The 27320-nt window shown below is 40.4% G+C and overlaps 1 protein-coding gene across 1 annotated transcript; it reads right to left on the reverse strand.

The window, feature by feature from the left end:
- Window positions 1-8102: 8102 nt before the first annotated feature.
- Window positions 8103-26802, reverse strand: LOC116938668 (uncharacterized). Its single transcript, XM_076057411.1, has 14 exons — window positions 26568-26802; window positions 21113-22567; window positions 20320-20448; window positions 19833-19939; window positions 19079-19137; window positions 18449-18597; window positions 16536-16664; window positions 16380-16422; window positions 14880-14957; window positions 14363-14400; window positions 13458-13545; window positions 12959-13027; window positions 12519-12639; window positions 8103-11145 (listed from the first exon to the last, which is right to left on the reverse strand). The coding sequence occupies exons 1-14, from the start codon at window positions 26623-26625 to the stop codon at window positions 11041-11043; spliced, it is 2628 nt and encodes an 875-aa protein (XP_075913526.1). The 5' UTR covers window positions 26626-26802; the 3' UTR covers window positions 8103-11040.
- Window positions 26803-27320: the final 518 nt, after the last annotated feature.

Genomic DNA, 27320 nt, shown 5'->3' on the forward strand with positions numbered 1-27320 from the left:
CGGACGACAACCGTCTCTTTTTCCGCCGTCACTTTTATTCCATCGTTCCGTACACAACGTAATTCTCTTCGCGCTCCGCCAACTCGGACACTCCGAGTTGCTTCAGCATCGTCCGTGCATCCCCTTCCACACACAGTGGTTCTTCCTCTATCTCTTCACACACAGTGTCTCTTCCACACACAGTGGTTCTTCTTCTATCTCCTCACACACAGTATCACCGCTATCTCTTCACACGCAGTGACTTCCCTTCCACACACAGTGGTTCTTCTTCTATCTATTCAGACACAGTATCCTGTCTGTCTATTCACACACAGTGACTCCATCTATCTATCCAAACACAGTGACTCTATCTCCGCTAACACTAACTCTCCCTATCGCTATTTGCTGTCTTTGGGGTTCGACTCTCTATCTATTCTTCCCTAACATTGCCAGCTGTCCTCTTCGCATCTCTCCACCTCTCGCCAACAACTGCCCAGCAACAACTCCCCCTCCGTTCAAATCACCTCGCATTTTATCCCCTCTCGCATTAGCCTTAATTAATTGCCACGTGGCTCGCTGGCCGTTTTCCGCCAGCTCTCACCTGTCCCCTCCGTCAGACATCGAGACGCCACCACTTAACACTAACAGCCTCTCGACCAATCACAGCCCTCGTGCCACGACTCCCTTAATTACTTCGGGTTGTTTACGCCACCTGTGACTCGACCACCTGTTCGACCTCATGTGACCCGTTCTCCTTGTCTGTCTGTATGTACTGTATGTGGCCAATTCCTATGCGTATTGTTTACTCCACTACACTTATAAGGACAGTGGTTACTGCTTCAAATAGTAACCAGACCAAATTGGTGGACATTCAGCTGAATGTCACCATGAAAACCATCTACAGCTGCCAGTACTCTGCAACATCCCCCCACCAAAAAATTCGCCGCCAAGATGCTAGGACGAGGGACGTGCGGCACCGGAGTTGCCCCCTCCCTTCGACATCTTCAAGCCTCCACCCGTGCGTCTGAAGTCCAGACACCCAGTGTGGGCATTACCACAGCCCAAAGACTTCAGTATATGGGATACCCGCACTGCCTGGGGTGAGGAATGGAGATGCGTAGATGGGCCTAACAAGGACCTTATCAGATATCCGTCTGTGCACATTCCTGGCTTCGACCTCCGAAGACGCCAGTTGGTTCAGTTAAACCGTTTACGGTGTGACCAGGGGGTGTGTGCCGTTTCCTAACATCGATGGGGCGTACTACGTGACAGCCCACTGTGTGAATGCGGGGAGCGGGAGACCATGGCGCACATCGTCTCCGGCTGCCAAGTCCGTCAGGAACTGCCGGGCGGACTGCTACCCTGCACGTGCTGGACGAGGAGGCTGTCATATGGCTTGGTGGCTAGGTGGGCTGACGTAGACTCGCGTAACATCGTCATACATACGTATTTAGTTGATTATTTATCTCGTGTATCTGGTGCTCTGTGTAAAAGTCACGTGTTAAAGCATTCGCTAAGTGAAATAAACTGCTTTAGGTGTAAGTTATAGCTGGAACATCATCTGATAAGTTGGGCTGAAGGTAAATATAAGCCAATCAAAAGACATGTACAACACATTTTTACACACCAGAAAATAATGCTTGGAGAGACATAACTGGATAACACTCAAGAATATGTATATGTAAGGAAATTATTAAAGGCAGATCATGATGAAAATAATAAAAATAAAGATGCAAACTAAAGCAGGCTGCAGTGTTTCATAAAATTGAATTTTATATCATCGCATAATGTCAGATATGATGTAAGGATTATAAAGATGAACACTGACAACAAAAGTGCAGCGACCGCAGGAAACGTGCAATGAAGCAATGGGGAGATGTGTGGTTTGAATTCAACTGAAAGAATGAAATAGGAACACATTCTTTAGATAATGATTGCAAATTGGAGACCTCATATTGGCTGTTAAGGGATTGGGCACAGCACATCACTCAAAGGGAAGATGGCTGATGGGTGAGACTATGGAATGAAGGAATGTGCTCGGTTCATGTGGAGGAGTAAAATGGATTGTGGCATCACAAGACTGAGGGTTGGTAATGGTGTTAGAAGGCCTTAATTCAGCAGTAGATGAGGTAGTGGTGAAGATGATTTTGACTAATTCATTACAGTAGAATCATTACTGTACAATTGTTATTTTTCAGAACATATTCAAAGTACAGTCCCTAGATTTACTCATCTTACATTGTGTAATATTGTACAGGATTGCCTTTACATTATAATTTTTTTTATATCCTTGAAAGTGCCGTTCAGACCTGCTGAACTTGGACTTTGCAGGGTCTAATGAGATAGTGACTGCATGCCACTGTCTCTCCTAGGCGCAGTTAAGGGCGTGCAGTCTGTCTTTATATATCTATTAGATTCTGACATCTGGCCCCCACTATGCTGCATTTATCGCACCACTGATTTGGCATAAGATGAAATGGTTGCGGTGGGTGTCTTGCACAACTTTAGTTTAGCAGTTCTGTTGAAATGCCAAACTGATGTCACAATGGTGAAGAACAAGGTCCACATATACGTAAAACCTCAAGACCACCTTCCTGACGTCAATCGTGGCCTTCACGTGGATTGTTCAGACTTATAATCAACTTGTTATTGGGTGTATGCATCACTGAAGGGTTTTATGAAGTTCCTTATGACAAAAAATCATTGCCATGTTATTTTCCCTCACGTACTGCCAAGGAAAAATGTACATCTAAATTTATATTTTATGACCGAATCTATTTTTGAAACTTTATCACTGGCATTTTTGTGCCAGGTCCATTATCCCTTCATGAAATGTTTCATGAACACTTATATCCAATGTTGCAATGTAGCAATGATAATTATCTATGTTTGTGGGAGTAAATGTTTCATGTTTGCACAAACCCCGTCCGTTAATACACTTCCACGAGCCATATGAATCATCAAAAGATCATTCTAAAGTACAAGTACATTTTGAAAAAAAGAACAGCCTTACATTAATTCAAAGCTTCACCAATGACCACATACTGTACTTCTGGGTTTGTTAGTGCAGGTGCATTGAATGAAGGATTCATTCTGCAGAATTAGTCATCCGACAGCATGTGAATCATGTTCATAACAAGATTACATAACGGCATACTTTTGTAGCTTAAATCTATTTTTGTACAGAATGAGAATCAACAGGCATGTAAATGAATCACCAGCGAGCATTTTGTTAATTCGACTTATTTTCACAATTATGGATCACTATTCGATTAACAAATCTATTCCAATTCTTGGTTCTTTCGGTAAAGCCTTGTAGAAGGGAAGCAATAAAATAATAAAAATATAAAACAATACAACATTTTTTGCTGTGGTTTTCACACCTGATGATGATTGCTTGTGTTGCAGTCGAAACGTCGTGAGAATTGTATTGTTTTATATATTTTTTATTTTATTGTTTCCCTTCTACGTGACTTTACCGAAAGAACCAAGAATATGAATCCCAGCACTCAAGAAAGCTTTAAATCAAAAATCTGTTCCTGTTTTTATTTCTCGTTTATATTTTCCATGGCGTTTCTTTTCCAATGTTTGTTTGATCAAGTGTGTTTTGCCGAATATAATTTAAATTACTAAAGCATCTCACCTCCACATGTATCATAGCAACGCTTTTATTTATTGGCACGTAAAATTTCAAACAGAATTGTAAAGTTGTGTAAAAGGTGAAGAATATATTCACTGCAATAGTAAAATGGTTTGCTTCACACAGTACCTCACCACTTAATAAATAAGACTATCACAAGAGCAACGAATAAAGTATAGCTAAATGCATGTGATTGATAAAACCACAGAGGTAAAATTATTAAGCAGGAAATATAAACGAAATGTACACTTAAAATGCAGAAAGCAAGGGTCCATGAGTAGAACAGAAGGTGTGGCCAGATTGTTTGGAAGCCAATTATGAAATTATCAAAGAAATGGCAGCCAAAGCAGAACACATTTAAATGGATTTATCAAAGGGATGCACAAAAACTGCGAATGGTTGATAACTTCTAACAATCGAGCGGTCTAAAAATGAACCAAAGCTTCAGAAGAGCAGAAAACAGGAAAATTGGAGATGCATATCTCTCAATCTTTTTAGGATGGACAGCAACCCCCAGGAAACGTTGGAACGCTGAATAATTCATTGGTCCAACGGTTCCAACCACATGCCTACGTTGGCTCAACGTTGACCCAGAGTTGGCATATTTACTAGGAATGTACTGGATGAGTGAGAGACACATTGTATACGTTAAACATTGTGGGTTTTACGGATACAAAATGTTGCTGACAAAAATGTGTGTGGAGTGGTTATATGACTTGAGCAGTGCAAAGGTAGAGTTTATTGAACAGTATGTCGTTTTTCAATAAAATATGCACTCCACACATTTGATATATTCCGTATGAGATGTTGGAATGGCGTGATTGCTGATCTGTATAATTGATCTAAACACTTCGATTTAAAGCTTTCGTGACTGCAAGGATTCATCTTCTTTGGTTCTTTCGGTAAAGTCACGTAGTGTTATTTTATTTTATTATTTTATTCTCATTCTACGTGACTTTACCGAAAGAACCAAAGAAGATGATCTAAACACTGTTTAGGAGCTACAGGTTTGATTTAGTATTCTTGTATAACCTTGTCCCGCACATTTTAAACATTCCCTCACATCTGGTATTGCACTCAACTGAAAGACAAACTGTCAGAGTGTTTATCGGCTAAAATTAAAATGACTCATGAGGTGGTTGTCCATCGCCATTGATCACCCAGAATCCATATTCACAATGCAAATTCCACGTTGTTATGTCCGGGTCAAGTATTTTCTTTAGAGAGCCACCACCGACTGTGCGAATTGTATTGCCCCCCCGGAAAGATCGTGAGTCTAACGGTAGAGTCGTTTTGAATCGAATTCCAACCACAGCGCAACTCGGCTTTACGGTGCAGTATTGCATTGCGGTGGGTGCGGCGACCGTGACGTAGAGGCCATGCGCAGGCATCCCCAGTGATCCGTTGCATTCCTGGCTATGGCTATAACATCAGTGGAGAGCGGTATCTGAACACATCCTGGACCCCCCCCCCCACCCGGGACACTGCATCTACCTGCAACTGACCAACGGGAAGTATGGTCAAACAACGCTCATGGTCGTGTCGTGACTGCTCTTGGCACATCTTTGCGTGTTGTTTGAAACTTTGTTGTTCCGCCGCCAATATGTATTCTTTTGTGATGGGATTTTATTACAGATTTGACCTTCTGACCGACACCGATGAAAGAAAACCGCGCCGCTGCGAGTGTGGCTGCCAAACAGAATGGAAGCACATCGTTGAGACTTGCACCTTTACATGTTTTGATGCAGAAAAAGGTCTTTGGTCAGAATCACCAGCTCGTGGCTAAATAATCTAAATTCATATGTACAATCGTTGCTATTCAATCACAACAATATGCAAGAATAAGTCGATGCCTTCGTGTGTGATGACCGCCATTGCGTAGAGTTGTGTAGAGTTCCTTTATGAATGTATTCAAGGATTGTATTCGTGCTACGATTTTGTTTGAGTTGTGTACCACAATATTCTGTATTTTGGACAGGCACGTCTATCCCTTCAGCTGCCACCTGGTTCAATTTGAAATCGGCATTGAGATTTGGGGCCGAAATACCAAACGGCTGAGGCAACTCTTTAAAATTCACTCCAGGATTTATGCAAGTGGATGTTGCACAATTCCATGAGAAAGAAAGGGTGATAGGGGCCAGCCTTAAGTCCATTACTCATGTCCACACACCCCCCACTCGTACAAACACACGCAGGCTGTTGGGGCAAGTGCTGTTAGTGAACCCCGATGAAGGCCGGCACGGTACACGAGAGGGTTGGTGTCCAGTATCACACCAGGCACCCTTTTGTCTCCCAAGTGACAATGTTTACACAGCTTATCAGGTACTCATGGAAACCAGGACTGGTTCAGATATTACCAATGGAACGTTTTTTTTACACGTAAATTGGTGTGATTCGCTTTTTGCAGATTAAAATTATTTTTTCACCACGTAGTTAGCTGGGGGCAGTTAATTTCCGACAACACATTATATAGCGAGTACCGTGCCGAGTGAGCCCCATATATTTCGTCCTCAAGCCCTTATACCAGGGGTGGGCAAATTTTTTGACTCGCGGGCCACAATGGGTTCTAAAATTTGACAGAGGGGCCGGTCAAAGTGCGCCATCTAATGGGGAAATGGGGGCATTACAGGAGAAAGATACAATTTAATTTAATAATAATATTTGGACAAGTTCGGCGGGCCGGATTAAAAAGCCCAACGGGCCGTATACGGCCCGGGGGCCGTACTTTGCCCATGTCTGTCCTATACAGTGGGTTTCTCGGTTTATGATGCCATCGATCAAAGATATTTTGATTAACGATCCATCTCCCATAGGGTCCCATTGTTTCTATTAACGAGCGCTCCTAAGGGGACTCAGCAGACCTCAGCCAATCAGCGACGCCCTTTAATGAGCGTTTTGAGAGAAACTAGATTAATTATCAATGTTTGATGTGCGCCGCTTATGGATACAGCCTTCTTTAATACTTAAATGTTTTATTGACTTAAAAGTTATATAAGAGCAATAACAATGGGCCCTAAAATTAATGTGAAGCCAAGAAAGTAAGGAACATTTTTTCTCCTACCCCAACTCCATCAACCCCTTAAGCCATCCATCTTCTTAGCCTAATGTAAGCATTTTTTATGCTCTATTTATGCACCTTTTATGCTCTTTATTAATTATTTATCCATGTTTGTATTAATATGAATGCTTTCATATGTTATTTTAACGTTTATTTTAAAAAAATGCGTGTTTAAATATTATAAACGATATTTTTAAGGTGAAAAAGTCAACTTCCGATGCTCTAGGAACAGATCAAGCCTTTAAAATGTATTTCCTATGAACATTCACGACAATTTCAATTAACGATGGTTTTTGGGGAACCAATTAATATCGTTCATCGAGGAACCACTCAAGAGTGAACAACCCCCACCCCCCCGCTTGCTGGAACCTGAAGCTAATCCAACGCAAGCTACCCAAATCGTTGCACCAATCACGACCCAGCATTCCGGCGTACGCTCGCCGGCAGCCAATCGCGAGTCGAAGCTCGCATTAAAATGTGGATGCCGTGACAGCTCGACCAAGCTAGCCAATAGGGTACGAGAGCGTTCCACCGAAACGTCGAGGTTGGCGACCGAAGTCATCGATACCATTCAGGCTTTTGAAAAACATCTACAAGGCATTACTTTACATTTTTTTTAATGAATTAATTTACAACACGTAAGTCAATACACTTTATATATCCAATTTGGCAGTTACATATAGTAACCATGTTGCACTAGTTGAAGCACGTTTCGCATACTGTATTACCGTATTCGATATGTGGCTATGCTATGTGGTTTTGGGTTAAGTAGCAGCAGTCATTCATGCTCCCACGTGTCCTTCTCGCCCTCACAAACTTGCACACACCATGGTGAAGTACAGTCTGTTCTACAATGTGTGGTGTTTTCATAACGAAATATTGGATATAACGCGATTTTTTTTATTAGGCAACACTTTTCATAACGCGAATGCGAATTGGATATAACACGAATGAGTGAACAGAGCTACTTTGCGCGAGTAGGAATACGCGATTGTACGGCTGATTCAACGTAACATAAAAGGCGGTATGCTGCTGGATGCTTCTGGATGCTACTCATGCGCCTCAGTCTTTGTTCAGTCTGCATACACATCTCACGTGTTATCGTGAGATGCGTATGCTTTAATCAACTACCGCGTTATCGGAGAACAGACTATGGTCAAATGACCCCCATGACCTGCATGGCGTAAGCAGGTCATCACCCACCAGTGACTCGAAAAAACGGGTTATTCATCATGTAAATCGTAATAAAGTAAACTTGATTATCTGCGCTAATGATGGGGAGGACGGTCGCGGATAATAAAAAATCGGGGATAATCCAAACATATCAATTTTCTGCGGATCTCTTTGCCAAACACAACTAATTTAGGTATAATTATATTTAAGTACAACATTTTTTGGGTTAACAAAACAAACATTTGCAGTAAATAATGTATTGACTTGGTTTTATTACGTAAGTCCACAGCACAGCTTTGTTTATTAAAACTCACAAAATGATTGGATAAATCACTCAAAATGAAGCACAGCTGACGATTTGGATCGTTACTCTTTTGAATTTGAATTAATACGAACGATCGACCGATAGATGTGCGTGTTCATTGATGATACTCCTGCTCCCCCCACAGAAGACTGCCCAATCAGTGGAAGATAGCAGAGCCACACCAATTAATATTAATCAAACTCCGCCCACTGTTGTAAAGATATGCAACTACTGTACTGTAGGGGCGATCACGTGGAATTCGGATTAATCGGAGCACATATATCAGTTTAAGCACGTGACTTTTAATAAACATTTCCAAAAATAACAGTGCATAACTGTTTTTAGATTATTAATTCGGGCTTAAGGGGAAATCCATGAGTTATTAATTCATGTCAAACTCTCAGGTGCGCGGTTAATCCGCAAATTGGATAAACGACACGCGGATAATCGAGTATATTGTATATTGTTTTGTAGCTTTTAGTCATTTTCCTTCTCTTTCCTTGATGTCAGAATTTTAGAAATTAACATGCACAATGGAGATTACTTAGAAATTATACATTTGTTCAAAATTATGAAAAAAAATACTATCACTTGCATTTATTCTTACACATGCCAGTGATTCATAAAATGTGTATAGTCATGTGCATTCAATGTCCAATAGAGTACTACACTGACTATGAGCTTTTCAATAATAGACACCAATTGTTTACGTTTCTCTGCAATATTACACTTTATAGAGCTTGTTACCAGCACTATCATCTGGTGGTCCCAGAGGTATCATGATGCTGTGTGTTTTCGTGCTTGGAATCATCAAATTATAAACGTATTCTGGTATTTTATTAGCTATCTACAGATGTTCTCAAAACTTAATTCCTTATACTCCCATACTTCACAGTATGAGGGTCGCCCAAAAAGGTAATGCCCCACTTTCTTTTTTTCAACCAAAATGTATTGAAAAGTGAAAACTACCCATAGAATTTGCAGATTTATTAATTACATGCACATTACTTTTCCACATGATCCCCTTCCACCTCAATGGTTCTACGCCATCGAGAAACGAGGGCATGTATTCCTTGCTAGTGGGGCATTACTTTCTGGGCGACCCTCGTACATTATTTTATGTTTACCAAGCATCAGGGTTAATTTTTACCAATCCTGGTGGTTCAGTGGTAAAGCGAGGGGCTCACAATCTGAAGGAAGCAAGTTAAAAACCTGGTACAATAATAGTACCTATTCGTGGGATAGTCAACAGTGGTTGTCTTATGGATAGACTGACCCCTAACATAGGTGTAATTGATGATTCAAGGCTTTAAAATGCAGATAAGCACAGCCTCAGTGCTCATTTGAACAGTAAATCAATGTGCTCATTTGAACAGTAAATCAATGCTTTTTAAAATCAACATACATGCGACATATAGCAACAACTTTATTCGTAAGCGATATAGGTGAACATGAAAAGTTGTAAATGGGTGACAAGAAGAATAGATTTTGAGAAATTCTGATTAACTTAATTTTCTGCAACACTAAATTATGAATGGACAAATCGGAATCCAGAATTATTATTCCATTCGGCTCCAATAAAGTAATCTCATTCCTACTATAAATTATATTTGGCGTCATCGCCTTTTGGCGTCATCTGGTCCAACACCATGTGAGACTAGGCTCTAAGGAAAGCTGTCTCGGATGTGGACCAATTAATTTCAAGGACAGTGCATACATTATCAGAGTTATGTTTTTGTTTGCATTCCGACCGCAGGTATTGTGGTCAATGCAAACATGTAAAAAAGGTGTCAGTTTTGTTGCCAGATAAAAGGGTAAAAAAACAATTATCATATTTTGCTACTGGCAAAGGAGGTTCCAATGGTGTTATAATGAATTTCTACATTTATGTAGTGTCTGCTGTGATCCATGTAACATCCAAGTACAGACATACCCAGGTAAACGCTCAGGATGTATTCCTGAAAGCCAGAATGTAAATCGAAAGTACTTATATCTAAGCATTTTTGGTTTGTCGTAACGTGGTACAGTACCTAAACAGAGGCCTCAGTTCCTAAACAAAGGATGCCCAGTAACCTATTGCGCATACAACCATTGCCTGAAAATTAAGTGTATATTATTGATATTTGAAGATATTTTACCTTGTCTTTTATATTACATGTATTATTACTCAACATGAGGCCCACCCCCCCTCATTAATATTCATGCGTGGTGGATTTTTACACTAACGCAGAGGAAGGTCGAGCCGAATTAAATAATTTATTACGCAGTGACTTCAAACATTACTTTTTTTTTTACAAAAAGTGACGGTAAAAAATAAATCTACGCAGCACAGTGCTACTACCGTGTGTGACGTCACTGCAAAAGAGCCCCCCCCTGAATTAATATTCATGCCCACGTGGAAATTTACACTCACGCACAAGAAGGTCGCGCACTCCACATGGGACAACCCTCCTCATTAATAATCATGAGCTGAGCAATTTTTCTATTGAATATTTCAGATTTACTGCAATATACACCCGTCCTTGGATGGGCAAAAATGCTAGTATAGAAATAGTCGCCATAAATACGGTATGTGGGGAAAAAATATTAATTGAGTACACATGAAATATACTCCAGCAGTCAGAGACGCTAACACTTGGGTGCCATCTGGCACCTAAACAATTCGGGGCTAAATGCTTGAGTTAGTAAATCTCGAGTATGTTATCGCGAGGTACACAGTACGTAAAATGATATTGGGTATCAATAAGTTGAGTACATTATAACAAGTACGTAAAGCAGGAGGGCGTAAATCGGGGTGTTACTGTACTTAGATGGAGGTCCTTTTACTCGTAATTTTCATGTAATAATTGAAAGCCATGAAAACTACTGATTACACAGCACCTTAGGCTAATAGTAGGTGTCATGAGCATTATTAGCAGCCACATTTGTGTGTCCAGTAGAACTTGCTTTGTTGTCAGAGTCATCGTCTTCAGGTTCATACCGAGATGAATTCTGCAAAAGAAACACAATTTACTTTATACGTTGAAATATGGTATCTGAATTAATTTCTGCAACACCAAACATATTTGACAAAGACCCTAATATAAAGCTAGTCTTTTACAGAGGCCTGTGAGGCAGGTCAGAGTGTTATTTTTAATTAAGTTAGGCAAATAGAATTGTTTTGCAGGTGACCGCCATGATCAATAATAACATGGAAATTACATTTAATACCAGGTAAATGTGTTGCTGTGGTATAAAAGCTTGCACGCTGAACTCGCAGATCCAGAGAGGTCTCCAGTGCAATCTCCCAGTGTGGCAGTTGAACAATGATAAATTTTCATATAATAAAATAATAATAAAAGATATATTTTTATTATTTTATTGTTTCCCTTCTACATGACTTTACCGAAAGAACCAAGAATATGAATCCCTGCAGTCACGAAAGCTTTAAATCAAAATGATAACGTTTGTTAAATTTCCCGCGCTTCTATCCAGCCAGCAGTATTTATGGTTTAACGTTCGTAATTTTCCTTCAACTATTCGCGATTTGGCAACATTGGATCATGGGAAGGGGTGCAAGACTTGCGCAGTACCAGTAATGGATTGTGCCCGTGTGCCGCCATCTACATACTAAAGCTTTTACTCTTCAAGTGCCGTTGCCTTTTGTATTATTTTGTACCATTTTTGCCTTATTTGTGGTATTTTTGGGGGGGGGTCTAAGCATCAAGTGAGTGGAGAAAGTGAGAGCAAGAGTAAAAGGCAGAACAGAGTGATGAGTTTAGCTCAAAAAGTAGAGTTGTTGGAGAAACTTGGTCGTGGTGATAGTGCGTCAACTGTTGGCCGCTATTACATGATGAACAAGTCAACAGTCAGATGTATAAAGAAAATCGAAGAGGCAATTAGGGAAAGTTTGGCGGAAAGTGCACTGATGACTGCCAAAGTAGTATGATCATCAATCCCCATAATAATGATCATCCAAGGTAAAATTTTACTTCCAAATTGAAGGTAGAATTTTTTCTGTGTTGTGTTTTATTTGTGTTATTAACTTTCTATGAATGTTATTTATGTGTACAGTACAGGAATAATGTTATGAAACATTTAAATTTTCTCCCATATGTTCAGTCAAAAACCGGAACTTAAACCCCTTTTCTCCCAAATAAATATAGTGTATACATTCGCAAATTATACTTTCGTGCAGATTTTTGAGAACCTAAACCTCGCGGATGCCGAGGCCTTACCGTAATTTCAGGGTGGCACCTTTACCTGTTGCCCTTCATAACAATGTTTTACAATTATGGTAGACATTAGTAATCTCAACAGGCAAACACCACAGATACAGGTTATTGAAAAGGTGATCAAACTATTGACAAGGGAAGCTATATTACCTGAGCATGATTGAAGGACTCGCTCGTTACTTTAGCAGTAACTCTTGGGATCGCCGTGTATAAGTCATACAGAGCTGAAGGTGAATTGCTGTCCATATCTTCAACCTTTGCTTTCTTTTTCCTGCACACAAGAATACAATTAAGAAGCTGTCCTCATGGAAGGAAAATCCAACTGTAATATAGTTAAAATGTAGGTATGGCATATCAAACGTATATTTTCTATAATGATTCGTGGGACTGAAGACATTTGAATACCACGATTTTGACTTGGACTTGACTTTCTCTTCACTGCTTTCCATTGCATTAAAATTTATGCAAATGAGGCCACAATTAAGAGGCTGCTCTTGAAACAGGCATTTCGATCTGTGATTTACACAGATCTGTAGGTATTAAGAATATATATGTCTGGACTTTAATGATAATTTATGTGGAACACTTACATATGTAAATATCCAAATGTTGGTGTGGCATCGTCTCCATCATCGCTGTATCCCTTTCCTTTCCTTTTCCTACACAAGAAAACAAATAAGATACTCACTTTTAATTGAAGGTAGCTTTCAAAGGCAAGTACAATAATTCACATTTTCATGGGCTCTATAGTAAACATTTTATACATTTGTGGACATTCATAGTATTTCAGCAGTATAAATGGTACACCACACTGAGTCGATTGGAAGTTCACATGTGGTGGAGCAAAGTGTCGGTACTCCCATCTTTTCCAAAACATCTGGCCGCCATCGAAGAGTAGGCCAAAGTATTCTCTAGAGGGGTATCTGTCTCAAGTGATCCCTCTAGTAGAGGCCGATCTGCCAGTATCAGGAAGTTCAAACAATTTTAGGGCTGCACCATTTACATTTTTGTTTTACAGTATTTGAGCAGTTAGTTATATTGTAGAAATTAGAGCACACAATTAATTGAATAAACACAGCCAAGTCTCACCTGATATTCGTCACGATTAATGTGATTCCCAAGGCGAGTATCAGTACCCCACAGCAAACAGCCACGATCACCAGTGCCAGGAGAGAGCCTACACAGGTGGACAATGCGATACCAGTTATCAAGTTAGGGCACGCCAATGTCATCAAAACACAAAGCACTCATTGTGCTTTACCCTCTTTGTTCAGCGTACCATCAAGGTTCCAGGTGCCCTGTCGCAGGTAAAATAGCCAGAAATGTCAGGGGCATATCTCGGGTTGCCATGCTTCTCTTTAACTTAAGGCTTGTTACATAGGAAAATGAAAACAATGCAGCCTAGCGTCCTGTGTGATGTTTTCCATGCTGCAATGGAAGCAATTTATTTAATTAGTGACTTCTTTGGTCATAGTTTTGGTTCTTTCGGTAAAGTCACGTAGAAGGGAAACAATAAAATAATAAAAATATTAAACAATAAAATTATCACGACGTTTCGACTGCAACACGAGCAATCATCATCAGGTGTGAAAACCACAGCAAGAAAATTTGAAAAAGTGACGTTTTTTATAATAAAAACATTCTTCAGACGACAATGTTATGTATTACGTAAATGAGGTCAAATTAAACACTTAGGTTTTTGTGTTCACTTTAGCAAACGCCTCTTATCATCCAACACTACTGTTAAAAACGAGTTCAGAACTATGTAAAATGGCATACTCCGATATACAACAGATTAATACAAAATATGTTGCCAGGGATGTGCTTTTCCATTTAATCAGTGCTCTTCTGAACATCCCAAATATCACATTTAAACTCGTTTTATTTATAATATTTACCAGAACAACTTGGTGGGTTCTCCGAATACGTAAATCTCCTACGCTTATAATATTGTTTTAGATGCGTGTGTGTTGTTCTAGGTGTGTGTTGCTCACCGTCCTCGCAATTTTTTCCATTGTAGCCAAAGGGACACCTGTGACACAGAGTAAGCATCTTTTACTTGGCAGCTCTCTTTACGGTGAAATAATGATGGGGACATTGAAGCAGAATTATTTCAACTTAACAAGTATACAGTTACACCCTGTTCATGACTATCACACCATTGGTTGGCTGTTTGTTACCCACCCAACCAAGTTGTAAAAACGATAGCTACGTTTAAACTTATGATTGTGAAAGTGGAAAATGAGCATTGTACTGCACCTTTTATATACTAACACGACTGTATTGGAAACTAACGTATACAGTATCAGATGATAAATTAACACAGCTCATGTACATAATAACACTCTAATTTGCTTGCATTTATTGTAAAAACTTTCTAGATCCATTGCTACAATACTGGATAAAAAACTACAGTAAATTATTATTGTATTCAAACTAGATCGATAACAATATAACAATGTATTGTATGATGTCCATTAAATTAATTAAACTAGTTGTAAAGGGGCTTACATCCTGCATGTTCCATTTTCATTTTTGTAGCCGTCTGGGCAGCTCATGCAGTTGTATCCAGAGGCCGGACTCTGACACCTGCAGAGTAGACACAATATTAAGCAACGCAAAACAACTTGTTACATTTACAACTTAAAATTGCTAACTGGTCATCCACAACTGTGCAACGTGGCGGCATGCAACTGCATTTCTTAAGTGGACTAAACGCGAACAGACACGATGTCACGGTGTTCACATATACGTAGGCAATTAATTTGTCAGATTTCCATAGCCATTTGGTTGCACAACAAATTTCTCAGCTGGGAAATGCACCTTTAGGGTGCATTCCCTGTATGCCTTTTATCAGTGTTCGTGTGTCCATCTGTTATTCCTGAGTTTTCACGTAAATATTTTGTACATGGTTGTGTTACCGTGGTATGACATAATTGCATCTGTACAACACTCTACATTGCAGTGCATTGCATTGAAATCTGGTCCATGATTGTAACTCAATTGTAAGGCTGGGGATTACAATCTAGGCTGGGCTTGCTCTCGATTGATCATCCCTTCGGGGTCAATAAAATCAGTATAACTTTGCGAAAAGTTAAATTTTGTCTAATTTGGGGAGAGTGGCTTTCGTTATAACGAGAAGAGAATCTTCTCCAATCTGTCAGAGTTTCCAAGGAAGAGACACTAATGAGCACTGGCCAATGCCCACTTTGCCTTGATATTTTTAATGAAGAAAAAATACCTTGAATCCAGACTGAGTAGTGCCATTGCTATGAAACAATTATTACATTTTAAATACTGTACTTTGTACAAAAATATATGTATTGTAATTTTGCAATAATATTACAGTCCTATAGAATATATTATACAATTATAGAACTTCAATTAACCTTAATGTATATACATATAAAACGCCTATTATCTACAACCCTATTACCCGCAACTCCTATTATGCATGAAAGCTGTAGGGTCCATGAAAACTCCAATTCCCAGGGCTCTAATCGTCATTTAAACTGCCGTTATTTACAGCGTATTAAATATTTCCAAAATGTCCATGGATAAGTGGATTCCTCTTCTTTGGTTCTTTCGGTAACGTCACGTAGAATGAGAATAAAATAATTTTATTGTTTTATTTTATTATTTATTCCTCTTCTTTGGTTCTTTCGGTAACGTCACGTAGAATGAGAATAAAATAATTGTATTGTTTTATTTTATTATTTTATTCTCATTCTACGTGACTTTACCGAAAGAACCAAAGAAGATGAATCCTTGCAGTCACGAAAGCTTTAAATCGAGATTTAAGTGGATTCCTGTAGAAAATTATCCCAGTTATCCGTGATTATTTGACTTTTCCATACTTACGAGTGAAGTCCATTTCTGGATAACCCTATGGGTAATAGAATCCACCATGTGTGTACGCCATATCAAGACGGACAAGAGGAGTTCTGTAGCACAGTAAAGCTTCTCATTTAAGAAAAAAAGATTAGAGGTTCCCAACTCCCCAACTCTTACTTGACACAAGTTCCATTTTCCTCCTTGGAGTGAATGGGGCAAACTGTGAATATAAAAAAACAAGTATTTTTGCAGGTTTCATAACGAGGTAAAAAAAATTGCAATTTCTTGAAAAATGTTTAACTGTAATGCGAGCCACAATAGGCGTTGCTGTACCTGAGCATAAACGTGCATATTCTTGTTGTATAAACCCAGGGAGGCAATTGCACTGCGTAAAACCATCTATCTCCACGCACTCAGATGTGGTTGAGTCGCACGCATCAAAGTCACACGTGGACGTTGCACCTGTATAGCGACATGCAAGTAATTACACATGGCAAATATTGAAAGTGCAATAACACGTAGTAACATTTACATATATCTAAAAGAAGTTGCACTTCAGTTATAGTGACGGTGTTTTTAATTAATGTCTTCCGAGTGGCTGTTCTTTTTCACGTAAGAAATGCAGTGCAGTACAACGTTAGTGTTCTGTAGTCGTGAGGATGCTGCTGCTGCAATTGTACACATTTCTTCCTAGGGATAAGTATGGGAAAAGGAGCGCTGCTTGCCATCAGTGTTTGGAGAGCCTGAAGGACGAGAATCTCAACAACGTAGCGCAGAAAGCGCTGCATTGGCATTTGCACCCCATACTTGATCTGGCGGTATCAGGAGCTGGTCCCCAGGGGCAGATAAACCCAGGCAATTACCTAAAATAATCATCCAGAAAAGTCTGTCCGTCCCGCCCGTGACGTCACTCCACATGAGGCCCACCCCCCCCCCCGCGTGACGTCACTCCACGAGGCCCACCCCCTGTCATTAATATTCATGAGTGGGTGGATTTTTACACGAACGCAGAGGAAGGTCGAGCTGAATTAAATAATTTATTACACAAAATCGCTTCAAAATATGACGTTTCTTTACAGAAAGTGACGTAAAAATAAATCTACGCAGCACAGTGCTACGTCCGTGCGTGACGTCACTGCAAAATAGCCCCACCCGCCCTTCATTAATATTCATGCACGCGTGGAAATTTACACGAACGCACAAAAAGGTCGCGCACTCCACATGCCGCACCCCTCCCCTCATTAATAATCATGAGCGGGTAACGTCACTCCACATGCCGCACCCCTCCACAACAACCATGAGGAGATGACGTCACTCTACATGCCGCACCCCTCCACAATAACCATGAGGGGGTGACGTCGCTCCACATGCCGCACCCCTCCACAATAACCATTAGCGGGTGACGTCACCATTAGCGGGTGACGTCACTCCACATGCCGCACCCCTCCACAATAACCATTAGCGGGTGACGTCACTCCACATGCCGCACCCCTCCACAATAACCATGAGGGGGTGACGTCACTCCACATTCCGCACCCCTCCACAACCATGAGCGGGTGACGTCACTCCACATGCCGCACCCTTCCACAATAACCATTAGCGGGTGACGTCACTCCACATGGGACAACCCCCCCCCACCGCTTTAATAATCATGAGCTGAACAAATTCTCTATTGAATATTTCAGATTTACTGCAATACACACCCGTCCTTGGACGGGCAAAAAAGCTAGTTTGTAAGAATTTGACAATAAGTCCATTTATCTGTGGTCTGGACCCCGAATATTTGGATGGCCACACTCCCCGGATGTTTGGAAGAGAGAATCGGGTTTTGCCAACTGCGATATAAACTAATTCACGGATAATTGTGTCACGGACAACTGGTTGTGTACTGTACACTATTCAGGTTGTGATCATATCAAACATTAAGGCCAATCAAACATTATACACTCCTGCACATTTATATTTTCTTATTATTGTATGGCATGTTTACTGCCTCACTTCTCTAAACCAGCTTAAAAGACGCTACGAATCTTAACGTTCATTGAAGCTCTGTCGTCCCGACAGGTCTGTTCCTTTCACCTGAAGAAAGCCACTTGTGTTGTGGCCGAAACGTCGTGAGAATTTAATTGTTATTTTATTAATTTATTATTTTATTCTCATTCTACGTGACTTTACCGAAAGAACCAAAGAAGATGTTTACTGTGCTTAAAAAAGGTCTTATAGAGGATAAGCAATCGGTCACTTACTTGCCGACGAAATGTCCAAATTTCCACATATACTTTCTTGTCCTGTACATGACCTAATCATTTCCTTGACTGCTGATGAAACATTATCTTTTGTTACGACAGAATCTGTATCAAACATGTTCACAACCTCTGCAAAGACGCTGCCATTTCTGTGGAGAACACGTTTAGAGACGACAGTGTTAGTTTAGAGAACTTAAGACGACTTGATGTTGCTCGTGAAGATTGAATGGAACAAGCACGAGGTGGTGTTGTTGTTGTTGTTTTTTTGGGGAGCGGTGGCGCAGTGGTTAGCGCGCTGCTGCGCTACGAACCGGGCAGAGACCCAAGTTCGATTTCCCGCTCACGGCCAACGCCAGCGATAGCGATTATCCGAACCGGTTCTGGGCCCTCCCCTGGGTCGAATCGGCCTCGAATGAGTGCCCGGTGCGGTGTGTAGTAAACATCGCCACTGGGGGAGACAAAGGCGGCCGGGCGTGGCGTTGGCCACCCACCGCCCTTCGTGTGCCAAAGTGCCAGAGTGGCCTTCAGAGGTGCCGCTCGCTAACAGCACTTGCCCCCCCCCCTAACAGTTTAAGGCTGCACGGGGGATCTTTGTCTTTGTAGTGTGACTGGTACAATGTGATCACTCACCTTAGTTTGATGACTGCAGATCCTTTATAATCTTGACGCTCTCCAAAAGTTAAATTGAGCTGTAGTAGAAATAGGTACAGTATCGATTTAAAAACCTCGACATTTTGTAATAAAATTTACCAGATAAGTACTGTATGTTGTCACTTCAGGTTATTTTCTAATTATTGACTTTAAAATGAACATTGCAATTGCTCTGACTCGTCACAAGCTGGCTTAAATTTTGTATAAACTATAAATTGAAGTGCTGCATTTTACAGGATTCATTTAACGAATGTGTAACACAACACACCTACATCACTAATAATTTAGGAAGCTGATATTGTCTCTCTGTGTTGTTAACACAATTTATAAGGAAATATAAATAGCAGCCTGCAGTGTACATATATGCAAAAAAACGCAAGAGAGCTTGCTTTGCATTCCAAGATGACGCCACCATTTGTTGTTGTTGTTGCATATTCTGCACTGGCTACCAGTTAACAACAACAACAACAAACCATCACCGAGATTGTGTCATTTTTTATTTGGCAGTTTCGGGATAAGGCGACTTTTTTGAGCCGATGTACACCAGAAGTCTGTGTGCAAAACATGTACACCTCTCTGCAGACACGATATTACCATAGTTTTTGACGTGCTTTTTAAGTAACTTATGTATTTAATTTTGCATACAAGTCTCATGGAAATGAAATTCATTTTCTGTACAATAAGTAATTTTAAAGAAAAAACTCAATGAGAAGACAAAGCCTGCGTTACTTACCATATTTAAAATGGGTATGGAAATTGTTTTGAAGTCTTGTGAAGTTGGGTCCTTCATTTGATCAGTGAATGGTTTCGAAATGTGTAAACTCGAACCATATGTCTTTGCTGTGGTGTGTGGTGAACACAATGTTAGGTCATGGAAGTACAATTTAAACACAATTCCGAAACATAAAACCACATTCGAAATACTGTACTGCAATGGGAAGGTTGTGAATTCAAATCCTGCCAGGTGTCGAACTAACCCATCATGCATCTGGTATCATTTACAAAAGTACAAGCGTTGGAAATCATTAGTGGTTGCCATATGCAGAGACTAGCACCTGCCAAAGGAATGTGGAATTTCCACCACTGCCTGATGGCTACCAACGAAGTTGCACATTTGAACAGAGAGACATTGACTTTGCTTAAATAAAGAATACTTTAATGTCAAGGCAATGATGTGTTGGCGATGTGATGTTGATGAAGCATTGACAACAAAATCTTACCGACAACGCATGCCTTGGAAGTTTTGTCGTCGTAATATCCTATAGGGCATTCGCATCGGAACGAATCATTGTTGCTAAAGCACTTGGCCAATGAAGGGCATGGTGGAGGCTGGACTTTGCATGGATCAACTTCCATATGAAACAAAAAAAGTAGTTTTATTTGTATGCACGTACTTTACATTATACTGTCCAGTAAATTCATTGCAATTTGTGTATGCAACTTCATGTGTGTCCATAGAACCACAACCCCTATTATCCACAGGAGCCATTGGGTCCATGAAAACTATAATCAGCCACACTATTTTTCCTATTACTGTAAAAGTGATTATCTAAAAATATTGTCATTATGCATTCTTTTTTCAGATCATAGGAGTTGAGTTGCAAACTAATGCAACTATCCGCTATTACACACAATTCTCTTCCCGTGGACAAGTGCAGAATAATTTGCAAATAATCCTGCGGATAATAGGATCCGCGATATTAGTATCCTACATCACCGTGGATAAGAGGAGTTCTGTACTTTTTATGAATGCATTATTGTACGTGGAAAACGACATTTCCTTTTGAAGTTTCTACGGTATTGTGTTACAATATGTTGTGGAGGTGACTGGTGGATTAGTTGTTGGTGATCCAGCATGACATGAGTGATTTGCCAGCTGTGGTTGGTGCAGATACATGTGCAGATGTTGTTTTTGATGTGGTAGATGCAGTTCTTGACTTGCTTGTAGCAATGATGTGATGGATGATGCCCTATCTGGTGTAGTTGATCCAGGAGCTGTCGTCTTGGACATACCTGGTGGTTTAGTTGTTGTGGAGGCACCTGGTGGAATAGTTGGGGAGGCGCCTGGTGGAATAGTTGTTGTGGAGGCGCCTGGTGGAATAGTTGTTGTGGAGGCACCTGGTGGAATAGTTGTTGTGGAGGCGCCTGGTAGAATAGTTGTTGTGGAGGCACCTGGTGGAATAGTTGTTGTGGAGGCGCCTGGTGGAATAGTTGTTGTGGAGGCGCCTGGTGGAATAGTTGTTGTGGAGGCACCTGGTGGAATAGTTGATGTCGAGGCACCTGGTGGAATAGTTGATGTCGAGGCACCTGGTGGAATAGTTGATGTCGAGGCACCTGGTGGAATAGTTGTTGTGGAGGCACCTGGTGGAATAGTTGTTGTGGAGGCACCTGGTGGAATAGTTGTTGTGGAGGCGCCTGGTGGAATAGTTGATGTGGAGGCACCTGGTGGAATAGTTGTTGTGGTGGTGCCTGGTGGAATAGTTGATGTGGAGGCGCCTGGTGGAATAGTTGTTGTGGAGGCGCCTGGTGGAATAGTTGTTGTGGAGGCGCCTGGTGGAATAGTTGTTGTGGAGGCACCTGGTGGAATAGTTGTTGTGGAGGCACCTGGTGGAATAGTTGTTGTGGAGGTGCCTGGTGGAATAGTTGTTGTGGAGGCACCTGGTGGAATAGTTGTTGTGGAGGCACCTGGTGGAATAGTTGTTGTGGAGGCACCTGGTGGAATAGTTGTTGTGGAGGCGCCTGGTGGAATAGTTGATGTGGAGGCGCCTGGTGGAATAGTTGATGTCGAGGCGCCTGGTGGAATAGTTGATGTCGAGGCACCTGGTGCAATAGTTGTTGTGGAGGCGCCTGGTGGAATAGTTGTTGTGGAGGCGCCTGGTGGAATAGTTGTTGTGGAGGCGCCTGGTGGAATAGTTGTTGTGGAGGCGCCTGGTGGAATAGTTGTTGTGGAGGCGCCTGGTGGAATAGTTGTTGTGGAGGCGCCTGGTGGAATAGTTGTTGTGGAGGCGCCTGGTGGAATAGTTGATGTGGAGGCACCTGGTGGAATAGTTGTTGTGGAGGCACCTGATGGAATAGTTGATGTCGAGGCGCCTGGTGGAATAGTTGATGTCGAGGCGCCTGGTGGAATAGTTGTTGTGGAGGCACCTGATGGGATAGTTGTTGTGGAGGCACCTGGTGGAATAGTTGTTGTGGAGGCACCTGGTGGAATAGTTGTTGTGGAGGTGCCTGGTGGAATAGTTGATGTGGAGGCACCTGGTGGAATAGTTGTTGTGGAGGTGCCTGGTGGAATAGTTGATGTCGAGGCGCCTGGTGGAATAGTTGTTGTGGAGGCACCTGATGGGATAGTTGTTGTGGAGGCGCCTGGTGGAATAGTTGCTGTGGAGGCGCCTGGTGGAATAGTTGATGTCGAGGCGCCTGGTCGAATAATTGTTGTGGAGGCGCTTGGTGGAATAGTTGATGTGGAGGCACCTGGTGGAATACAGTGAGGGAAAAAAGTATTTGATCCCCTGCTGATTTTGTACGTTTGCCCACTGACAAATAAATTATCAGTCTATAATTTTAATGGTAGGTTTATTTGAACAGTGAGAGACAGAATAACAACAAAAAAATCCATAAAAACGCATGTCAAAAATGTTATAAATTGACTTGCATTTGAATGAGTGAAATAAGTATTTGACCCCCTCTCAATCAGAAAGATTTCTGGCTCCCAGGTGTCTTTTATACAGGTAACGAGCTGAGATTAGAAGCACACTCTTAAAGGGAGTGCTCCTAATCTCAGCTTGTTACCTGTATAAAAGGCACCTGTCCACAGGAGCAATCAATCAATCAGATTCCAAACTCTCCACCATGGCCAAGACCAAAGAGCTCTCCAAGGATGTCAGGGACAAGATTGTAGACCTACACATGGCTGGAATTGGCTACAAGACCATTGCCAAGCAGCTTGGTGAGAAGATGACAACAGTTGGTGTGATTATTCGCAAATGGAAGAAACACAAAAGAACTGTCAATCTCCCTCGGCCTGGGGCTCCATGCAAGATCTCACTTCGTGGAGTTGCAATGATCATGAGAACGGTGAGGAATCAGCCCAGAACTACACGGGAGGATCTTGTCAATGATCTCAAGGCAGCTGGGACCATAGTCACCAAGAAAACAATTGGTAACACACTATGCCGTGAAGAACTGAAATCCTGCAGCGCCCACAAGGTCCTCCTGCTCAAGAAAGCACATTTACATGCCCGTCTGAAGTTTGCCAATGAACATCTGAATAATTCAGAGGACAACTGGGTGAAAGTGTTGTGGTCAGATGAGACCAAAATGGAGCTCTTTGGCATCAACTCAACTCGCCGTGTTTAGAGGAGGAGGAATGGTGCCTATGACCCCAAGAACACCATCCCCACCGTCAAACATGAAGGTGGAAATATTATGCTTTGGGGGTGTTTTTCTACTAAGGGGACAGGACAACTTCACCGCATCAAAGGGATTTTTTTTGAGTTTCATTTAATCGTTGCAATAAATGTATTGTATTGTTTTAAGTAGCTACTGCACTGTAGTAACTTAGCAAACCGACATGATTATTTTATTAAACTTTAGAATGTATTTTCCACGAGTAGTTACAATGTCCAGAAATATATAATTAAATAGGTGTTTTTTTTCTAATTTCTGTAGTAATATGACAATATATTGATAAAATATGGCATATTATCACACATTTTCGAATTTTGATTCAAATAACTTGGGTAAAAGTTGGTATCTAGCTTCCCTTATACTATAATTAGTTTGTTACTTTATTCATAATAGCTGAGTGTAGTTCCAATTTAGTAATTTAGTTTTCTTATTTTTAAATTCGTTTTTATTTCGCACCATACGTAGGCAACCATGCTAATCGGAGGTGCAGGAGAAAGACAACAAACTAAACACCAGTTCTCAAGAAATGAGTTTTCAATCTAGATTTTTTAAAATGCATAGCTACAGTGGCTTCCTAATATTGGAAGGAAGAGCGTTCCAAGACAGCCACAGAAGCGCATCTGAAAGCGCGCGATGCAGTGACCGTCTTTGTTCAATGGCTATCCAAAAGCCGCTGGTGAGGAGGCCTTGGTTTGTGAGACCTCAGATGACTGCATCAATTTCCATGGAGTAATATGCGTTTTGATAGTCTATGAAAGGTAGGTCCAATGATATTTTGACATTTGTTAGTTTTTTCCAAAATCTGATTAATATTATGTACGTGTCTGATGATAGTGAAACCTTTTCTTAACCAGGCTTGCTCGTGTAGATGGTTGGTCTCAAATTCGGTACCCGATGATGTTCATGAATTATTCATATGCATCCTATAAGTCTGTATGTCAAGTAAAATGTATCACCTTTTTAAAATAAAATGATAAAGTATTGAGCTATTTCGTTCATGTGCAATCGTGTAAACATTTTGTCAACCAGTTCTCGAATTTGCTCCAATTGTTTCATTTTGTTAAGGGGAGAGTTTTCTTTTTCAGGTGTGACATTTTGAACTTAATTTTCACGTGAAAAATGGCGATTCCTGGAATCTTTTTTTATGTGAATAATTAAATAAATGTATAAATACATTTTAACTTCCAGTCACTTTTATTATCATTCTATCTTTCACCCTAAGCTCTGACGTTTGTGAATTGCTAGTTATTAACCTATTTTTTTATTTCATGCTCCCATTGCTTGCTATGAGATATTAATAATGTCCTAATCAGTCTATAGCGGTCTATATTGTTCTGTATAAAAAACTATTGTTGAGACTCTATCTATTTTAATCATATCTCTCCTCCTCGTCAACATATCTTTCTTGGTTTCAGATAAACTGTTCTCTTTTTAATCTTTCCCCCACACTTTCAACGGACTATTCATTTTTTTTGCCCGCTATTGTATCATTATGTTCACCAAAGTTATTCACAGCGATAGAAGTTTGATTAAAATGTTATTCGAAATAATAAGGCAGAAACGTAAATCGATCAAATACGAGCCACCTGAGATTTGCTGATAACAGTCATACCAACCAATGGAATTTAACTCAAGGAAATTATTGAAGAACTTAATGAAGACGGCTGTAAAGTTTGGATGACCATAAATGCGATCAAAACAAAATAAATGTACAACTAAGGAAGAGAATACAATTGTTAGAGTGCTACACCTGGAAAACACGTAAGAATGTGTATCCCTAGGGCAGTTTGTGAAGGCAGATCAAGATCATTACGGTTAAATGAGAGCAGGGTAGGGGTGCTTTTGAAATAACCGAACCATTAACAAGTACTACATATTCTCAGATTAACATAATACTTTGTTAATGCTGTAACTTAAATGACTACTATCGTGTTATTGTATTGTTTGCTTTTGTAACGTTCTTACCCACCCCTATTGGACATGTAAAAAATAGCTTTATAGCTAATCGGATTTCTCCAGTATAAATAAATATTCTGATTCTGATAACATGAATCCCCCTCTGGTCTTTGCACCTGATAGGCTCACAGTGATGACATCACCTTTTCTCTATTTAAGACCAAAACAGGAAGACTTCTTCACAGTTCTGGCATATCGCCTGATGAAGCTGGTTGTAATGACCAGCCAAACGTCGTAGTAAAATTGTAAATGTTATGGGTTTACTCTTCAACACACCGGTGTGCTGAAGTAATAACTAATTGACACGTTTTATTCACATGACAAACCTTACTGGTTGGCTGTGTCGGGTGGTGGCGGGTTAACAACACATCTATACTTACGCGCTCGAACCCAAAAAATATTTATTCTGAATATTGGTCACGAAAGCCTACGTGTTAAACTGCTTTTTAAATACTGTGCTAAATAATGGAAACACAATATGCCGATAAGCATGAACAAAATGTTTCGCGATACTGCGTCAGTAGTGGTGCAAAAGCACGAATAACAATTTAAAAAAACTCAATGTATTCGTCAATAACATTGCCATACACTACTGTTGATTGCAACAGCCAAGATCCAACTTGGAACACGCTCGAATAAGTATTATTGAACATCCAACAATCCATATGAAATCCATGATATATCCACTCTGACACAGAAGACCATGCCGTTTGTGTCCAATCTTTACCTGCATTTACAATAGTTTTAAATGTAACATATACAGAAGTGCTTAACATCACGTAAAATATTAAAAGTAGACAAATCTTTTACACATTTGCTTCATGTACATGTGATTTTTATGGCCAGCTACAGTACTAAGCCAGTCGTACTGAGTTTCCTTGTGTTTTATGCTGTATGTTAAAAGGGAAAAAAACTATTTGACGTTTGTTTAAACTACTATAAACTGTGTACTGCGAATAAAACAGTGTTATATTAGTCATGCTACTAGTATTATGAAATTACATTATGAATTCCATATACAGTCCTATTTGCGACCAACGCTGTTGACTGGGATGCATACAGTCCCTGGTTTAATTTGCTATTCGATTTTCCCGACTCTGGGACTTACCTGATGCAGCCAAGACCAAAAGGCCACTGATGAAAACCGTCAGCGTTCGGCAGCCCATCTCGCAAAAAAAAATAACTTAAATATTGTAAAGGAAAAAAAAATACTTCGTTTTTAATTATCCTAAAGCCTGCAGAACTTGTGCTGTATTTTCTGTTTTATTCCAGAAGCAGTGTTCAAACCAACTGCCCTATGCTTTTTAGACGGCTTGAAAGCGTGCCATGCTTATATAGTTGTAAACCTAACCGTCAACTTCGTTTTCAGATAAGATAAAAAAAGCCTCAGCCTATTGCTGACGAGATCATTGTTTAGCCTCGAACACGTGACAGTTATAATCGTAATTTGCATATTTACTCATTCGATCTCACAAGTATTTATTTTTAAGCATGTATATTTTCTGCTATACATATCTTGGATCATACTTTTAACTAAACTAAAACATTTTAATTTTATGAGGTAAGGCCCAGAGAGATATATAGCTCTTTTTTCAGAAGCAACCTGGCCACAAATGACAGCTCAACGAAATGGCTTATCTTGTAGAAATTTAGAGCAGACAAATACTCTAAACGCACATTTCTAAATGTGGAGAGAAAACCCAGAGGAACCAGAGAAAAATACACGTGACCACAGGGAGAGAGACATGCAAACTCTAAATATACAGGCATCAGGGTCAGGATCGAACCCACGACCTTCTGTATACCAAGCAAGATAGTTAATATCTCACTGCACAACCTACACATGCTCTCAGCCATAGCC

This window comes from Petromyzon marinus, chromosome 4 (genome assembly GCF_048934315.1).
Source record: "Petromyzon marinus isolate PM22_M1 ecotype Great Lakes invasive population chromosome 4, UKy_Petmar_22M1.pri1.0, whole genome shotgun sequence".
Lineage (NCBI taxonomy): Eukaryota > Metazoa > Chordata > Hyperoartia > Petromyzontiformes > Petromyzontidae > Petromyzon > Petromyzon marinus.